Below are 7,331 nucleotides of genomic sequence, written 5' to 3' on the forward strand. Positions count from 1 at the left end.
ATGGCAGAAATGCTGATTGAAAAATAATGTGATGTTAATCAGAAATGTGAGGCTGTAAACTGGTTTCTGTATGATTTTTGTGATGTTTTAGTGCCTGAATTTTGCATAATTCTGGTCACATTTCTCTCACATTGCAACAGCTGTAAGTAACATGTAACTAAGTACTGTAGTTAAGTACAATTTTGAGGCACTTGTACTTCATTTTAAGTATTTCCACTTTGTGATATTTTATACTCCACGACATTTCAGAGTGAAATGTTTGAAGTTTTACTACTACATTTGTCTCACAGCTTTAGTTACTTTTCAGATTACATTTTTTATACCCTTTGTGTCCAGTAAAACCATATTCAGCCAAATTTTGGTGATTTTGGTTATTAATTCTCCTATTTCTTAGGCTAAATAAACTACTTAAAACCCCTCTTGGGTTTGCTGGAAAATGCATCGTCACAAAGCAAAAATAAAAGTTGAATTTTTAGAGATTTGGGGTCCTCACAGCACACTACAAACATGATGATGTTATAGACGACTGGAAATGGGTCTGTACATTAACTAGTTGTGAACTGACCTTAAATCACTCATTTTCCCAATGCAGTTTTGAACCAGGACGGAATCTCACATCATCTGACTTTCATTTCCCAACGTACTGCGGCCAAACTGCACACACCCACACATGCAACATATAATCCGTGCATAATGTTGGCAGAACAGTAAGTATTTTAAGCTGAAACCCAAGGCGAGCATCCTTTCTTGGGAGGCACTTCCCCTTTAACTCGGCAGCTGTCGTCACAGCAGGATGACTCGTATATTTTGCGACAGGACGTACAAGCGCCGGCTCGCTGCCTGTTCTCCGCCGCTGTGAAACACAGCGTCGTGGGGGCAGAAAAAGAAAACAAATCCCGTGTGTTTATGTTACAGCCAACTGTTTAGACTGTGATACAATGCTCCGGTGGTCTGAGAGTCAAACACCAGCTTTTTTGGTGAGGAGGAAGACGTCGTAGTGTTGCAGTAAGAGCACCATTGGTTCTGCACGATCACTTACTTCTTTAAACCCAGAATTTGCATGAAGGGTCGTTTCTGGGTCGGATACTGTAAGATGTTATGCTCAGCCATAGGCTAAAACCCGTCTCTTTAAATGAATCTCTACCTGCTGCTTTCATCTTAAGAATCTGTGTGCACAGGCCTGCATTCATTACACTGGGCTTGCACCAGTGCATTTTTGAAAATGTCTCAACAAACATACAGTAACGGTGTCATTTCCTCACAGGACGTCGTTGCATTGGAAGCAGAAAACCTTGCCGTCTGGAGTTCACAGCAGACAGACCCTGCCAGCTGCCACGTCTCGTACCTTGGCTCCTGCAAGAGCCACTCATTGCTCCACAACCAAATGACGCTTACTGCCTCCCCAGGAGCAGCGCTGGCAGAGGACTCCACCTGCAACCCCTGTGCACCGTGCTGGGCTCCAGTAGCCCACCCATGCCTGTGATCCCCATCCCACGGCGGGTGCGCAGCTTCCATGGCCCCCACACCACCTGCATGCACTCGGCCTGTGGGTCGACGCACGCTTCCAAGCTAGTGCGCACCAAGTACAATAACTTTGACCTGTACCTGCGCTCACGCTGCATGTACAGCTTCCTCCGTTTCCTCCTGTACTTTGGCTGCAGTCTGCTGACCTCCCTGCTCTGGGTGGCGCTCTCTGCTCTCTTCTTCCTGCAGTACGTCAGCGTGCGCGTACTCCTGCGGCTGCAGTACAAGCTGTCTGTCATCCTGCTGCTGTTAGGGCACAGGCGCCTGGACTTCGGGGTGCTGAATGACCTGATCATCTACAGCATGCAGATCACCATGTTTCTGGTGGGGGGGCTCGGCTGGTGCTTCATGGTGTTCGTGGACATGTAGCTGCGATGTGAGCGCCGTGGGAAGGGTAGTGTGTGACGTGGATGCTTCACACTGTAACTTCAGGGCTGTGCACTGCGATCTGTATCGCTCTCGGCTCTGGTCCAGCAGACCCTTTTGACGTCATCTCGCAAATCTTATTGGGTTAGTTTCAGATATGATAGAAGCCAATAAGAATCACATGTGTGTGTAAAATCTTTTAAAATTGTTGGTCCCGTATATCTCGTACAGAAGCACCTGGTTCCTGAATATTAAAAATGATGCATGAGTCCGCGCACGAGAGTCCAGTTTTGAGTCATCCGGACTCTCCGTTTGTAAACTGTTTTCATACATTTTGAAGGGCATCTGGACTAGAAACTCATTTGGTTACAACAATGGAAAATGTTAATGTTAAAGTTGCATGGAAAAGTGACTGAACACATGACTGATGTGCATCGTGGCTGTGTGATGCAAGACAGTCATTTGTGCCAAAACATGAGTTGGGCTTCAAACGCAGAAGTGTACCATGAGGTTGAGATTATTTCAATAATGTCCTGTGTAAACATAGTATCATGTAAGCATATAGTGCTTAACAAATTCATTAGACCACCACCCAAAGTAAGCTTTATGCCACAGCTGACCTAAATTAACAGCATTGGTAATTACCCAAATCATTTGTTATGTTTCTGTAATGGTTAATACACCAATATGTAGAAGCTCTTTAACCGAAATGATATTTTTAATGCTAAAATATAATTGTTATTCATGAATTTTTCAAAGTTACTGATTTACAAAAAACAACAGAAAAAATAGTAAAGCACATTATTATTTCTCGATTAATATGTCAAATTATAGTTATTTACTTGCATTCCTGAACAGAAAAAAAAGTTTTAGTGGTTGAATGCTCAATTCAATATTCTTTTATTTGTCCCGCGAGGGGAAATTCCAATGTTATGCTTGATTAATTTCTGACTTCTCAGACAAACCCAGTGAGCCGGCTCTAATTTGGGTATCAAAAGGTTGAATTCAGTTTGAAATTCCTCATTCCTGTTCAAAATGGTAAAACGTCGAGAGCTCGCTGAAAATGAAAGAGTCCGCATTAAAGCACTTCATGATGCTGGATGGTCTCTGAGACAAATAGGGAAAGACATAAAGTGTTCTCACAGTGTGGTCAAGTATGCTTTGGAGTCAATTGCCAAGACTGGTACTTACAAAATGTGCCAAGGAAGAGGCGGGAAACCAAAGTTTACTGAAGCAGATGTCAGACACCTCAAGATTTTAAGTACTAGAGACAGAAGGAAGACCACTGCTGATCTTCAGGCAGAGATGAATGCTCCTAGATCAGAGTCTGAGACAGTCTCCAGAGTGACCATAAGTAGACGACTGTCGGAACAAGGCTTAAAGGGAAGAATAGCTGCTGAGAAGCCATTATTGAGGCCTGCAAACATCCAGAAACGCCTCAGATTTGCCAGGGAGCACAAACACTGGACTGCTGATGTCTGGAAGAAGGTACTCTGGACGGACGAGTCCGAGTTTGAACTCTTCGGTCAGCATCGTCGTGTTTATGTCAGCAGAAAAGCTGGAGAACGTTTTGATGCCAGATGCATTGCACCCTCAGTGAAACACGGTGGAGATCCCATTATGGTATGGGGTTCCATTTGTGGCAACAGCGTGGGCGAATTAGTGAAAATGGACGGCATCATGAACAAGACCGTCTACCACAACATCTTAGTGCATCATCGAGTCCCTTCTGGACTGAATCTGATTGGCCATGGGTTCATATACCGACAAGACAATGACCCCAAGCATACTTCAAAGCTGTGCGGAGACTGTTTGACCAAGAGAAAGGAATCTGGAGCACTGGAACTGATGGACTCGCCAAGGCAAAGTCCGGATCTGAATCCTATTGAGCAAATTTGGGATTTAGTAGATTCAAAGATTGATCGCACAAAAGTTTCATCTAAAGCAAGTCTGTGGGAACAGCTAGAAACTATTTGGAACTCAATAACAAAAGAGACTGTCGAAAAGTACATAAAAACAATGCCAGCAAGAATGCAAGCTGTTATGAAGGCCAAAGGAGGCCATACAAAATATTAAGCTTTTTGGTTATTATGTGTGTAAAAGGACTATTTAGTCGTTTCAGTTTGTTATTTGCCAAATAAATAACGATAACATTTTTAGTTTTAAACAAGTTTTTGAAAGGTTTCTAAAATATATATGTTTTCTCGTTTTTACGACAGGTGGTCTAATACATTTGTTAAGCACTGCACATGTCCCACAGACGTGAAGCTGATATATAGTAACTTATGGTGGGTAAAGTCACCAAAAACAAGTTGTCAACAGTGTGTGTGTGATGTGCTTTTGTGGGCCAGAATAGGAGAAACTGACAAACTGTATACGTGACAAACAACCTTTATTTTTTTTTTTTTTTTTTGTAAAGTTATTAAATCAATTTTCTGTTGATGAAATGTTTCCGCTTTAAAACGCACCGCCTGATTGAAAGTGCTCACCATGTTGTGTAACACCCATGATGGCATGCCTCGGGCTGTGTCATAAGAGTGTGTGACAGTTCAAATTGAGAACGTCTTTGGGTCAAGTGTTCCATCAGTCGAGAGCTGCTCTGACAGACTTCTCTGTTTGGCTTCCTCCAGCATGCGAACGCCTGCCACAACTAGACCTCAGTGTTTCTGCCAAGCATAACAATGGAAATGGCTGTGTCCCAATCACCTTATATAGCTTCATTTTCACAGGGCATGAAGTATGCTTACAGGATCTAATGAGGGCCAGAGGTGGAAAATAACTACATTTACTCAACTCCTGTGCTAAAGTACGCATTTTTTGGCGCTTGTGCTTCATTCTTGCCACTTTCTACTATGTTGCTGAGGAAAAGACTGTGCTTTTTACTCCACTGAAGTTATCTGACAGCTTTATTCACAGTACTATCTTACCATCATATGTTATGCTGAAATAATCGATAAAGAGGAAATGAATTGGTAACTATTTTGATGATCATTTCATGGCCCCAGCCTCTCAACTTTTAGAATTTGAGGTTTGGACAAAACAAGCACTGTGAAGTTGTCAGTTCGGGTTCTGTTTAACTGTAAAAACGTTTCTCAATATCTTCAGAATTTCCACAAACCAAAAAATCAATTAATGGTGAAAATAATCAGCAGATTAATGCATCATGAAAATAATCATTAGGTGCAGTCCGAGACCAAAATTGTTCAAAATTAGTCAACCAACTACAACAGTACAATCCTGCTTTTATATTAAGGCCTGAGTGATAAGGACTTTAAATACTTTTCAATACATTTTCCAGGTTATACTCACATACTTTTAATAAATTACTTTTTAAATGCACTTTTACTTGTATTTTTACAGCTTGGTATAGTATAAAATGAGCTTTTCACACTTAACTTGGTATAACTGTAAGGATTAGACTCCTGCATGTACAAGCATCAGCTGAGACTTCCGTGTTTATCATCCACCAGTGCAGGAAACAGAGCAAAAAGAGGCTGGAAACTACCAGGAGTCCATCTTTAGATATGAACTTTCGACACAGTGGCTGGTGGCCTGATGCAGACATGCTTGAGACTGGTATGGCCTCAGGCTGTAAATGGATAATCAGGGGGCAACAATAAGCTTTTGTTCCGAGGATCAACACATCATATGCCTTGTACTCTGAGCTGGCCCCGCTTGCACCAGAGGAGAACGAGAGAACATGGACTGTCTTGTGATGTCAATATAGTGCAATAGGTACAGGCTCGATGATTAAGTCATGGTGGCTCATTTTCATTTCTTCTTTTTGTTTGAAAAGCTGAAGTTGTCTGCTTAGTTTGAATGACTTGCCTTTTTTTTTTTTTTTTTTTCATCCTGTTTCATCCATTAACCGGCCTCTTCCGGTTCAGATCTTGAACGCCACATTTACAAAGAATATAGAGTACAGGATGATCTATTATTAATCGGCGCGTAACGTTTGAAAACCGAGCACATGTCAAATCCCAATTCATTAGAAACATCCGTCAAGGAATATCAATTGCATTCATCCCATTGCGTTACTTTGATTATAAAATTTGACATACTGTGTTGTCACTACCACGAGGTCATTTTATTAGGCTACAGTTGCACTTTTACTGCTTTAGCTGAATAATGAGCCATAACAAAGCGTCTTTAATTTCCTTAATGAGAATGTAACTGTACTAATGGCATTGACCTAAGTACAATGAGATCATTATAAACTCACCACTGAGTACCGCAGACACATGATAGTCTCTATAGGAACATCATAGTGGTAAATATCGCTTAAATATCAAGCGGCACAATAAGAGCACTGTAAACTAAATGTCATCCACCCCCTGTAAGCTTAAATGGAAATATCACATGACTAATGGAGTGGTTTCTCAACATGGTGCAAAGTTTGAAGGAAACTGGGTGTCACATACAAGCACTTTCACACACAAATAAGACATAATATATGAAGTGATACACCGCAATGTTAGATGTAGTAATAATATTTAAGCAGAGGAAGGGAAGAACTAAATACATTAATGAAGTAATAAATAATATGACAAGATAAAATATCATAAGCATGATGTAGCTTAAGCTGGACCGCTTACAAGACCACATCAATCAAACCAGAACCGCCTTTTTCCACCTAAAAAACACAGCTCACCTCCGCCCATCACTCCTCTTGTCTCCTGCCCTCACTTTGATCCATGACTTCATCACATCCAGGATCGACTCCTGCAACGACCTCCTGTCTCCACCACTGAGGACCAAGACCTGGACCTGGGGTGATAGAGCCTTCTCCAAAGCGGCCCCCTCCCTCAGGAACTCTCGCCCCAAACTCATCTTTTCAGAACTGTTTTTAATGTTATGTGTTATAAAGTATATTTTAATGTATTTTTGACTATTTTACCTTATGTAAAGTGTCTTTGAACACCCTAAAAGGTGCTCTGTAAATAAAATATATTATCATTATTTATTATCACAATAGTGATGGGGGTCGGGACCCCTCCAGGGGGATATATTTTAGGGGTCACAAGGTCATTATGGAAACATTTCAACATAAAACTATAACATTTCTCTCATCTTCGCTTTTTACTTAGTAACAAGATTAAAATACAAGAGAATACAAGTTTATTCAACACCTGAAGGGACAATTCTTCACAAACTACTTCGGTACAAAGCATCAGCATACACGCACGGGTTGTGAATTTCAGCAAGGGATCAGTAAAGTTTCACTTCTGGTTTGTGGATTCTATTTTATTTTCATAATCTGAAGCTACAAAGTAATTAGTAACCAGCAAATACATGCAGTGGGGTAAAATGTACAATATTTAAAGAGAAGAAAGAAGCAGGAAATGGAAAATAAAAATACTCAAGTAAAGTAGAAGAACCTCAAAATTGTACTTATGAACAGTGCTTGAGTACATGTACTTCCAGCTGTTGACTGTGGGTGA

General features: G+C 41.0%; 1 protein-coding gene across 2 annotated transcripts; it reads left to right on the forward strand.

Annotated features, from left to right (window-relative positions):
- The first annotated feature begins 785 nt into the window (after positions 1–785).
- On the forward strand, positions 786–5,229 carry tmem250 (transmembrane protein 250). 2 transcript variants are annotated; one of them, XM_076758983.1, is made up of 2 exons: positions 786–1,005; positions 1,265–5,229. In XM_076758983.1, exon 2 carries the CDS (start codon positions 1,474–1,476, stop codon positions 1,891–1,893), a length of 420 nt encoding a protein of 139 aa, XP_076615098.1. In that variant the 5' UTR covers positions 786–1,005; positions 1,265–1,473; the 3' UTR covers positions 1,894–5,229. The 2 variants fall into 2 exon arrangements, with proteins under 2 accessions (XP_076615098.1, XP_076615099.1); XM_076758984.1 differs by having other exon boundaries at positions 810–977; positions 1,265–2,661.
- The last annotated feature ends 2,102 nt before the right edge of the window (positions 5,230–7,331 follow it).

Source organism: Chaetodon auriga, chromosome 19 (genome assembly GCF_051107435.1).
Source record: "Chaetodon auriga isolate fChaAug3 chromosome 19, fChaAug3.hap1, whole genome shotgun sequence".
In the NCBI taxonomy this organism is placed as follows: domain Eukaryota; kingdom Metazoa; phylum Chordata; class Actinopteri; order Chaetodontiformes; family Chaetodontidae; genus Chaetodon; species Chaetodon auriga.

What these genes read in the sequence shown, in the direction of transcription:
- tmem250 (XM_076758983.1), top strand. Translation starts at nt 1,474, where the DNA reads ATGCCTGTGATCCCCATCCCACGGCGGGTGCGCAGCTTCCATGGCCCC.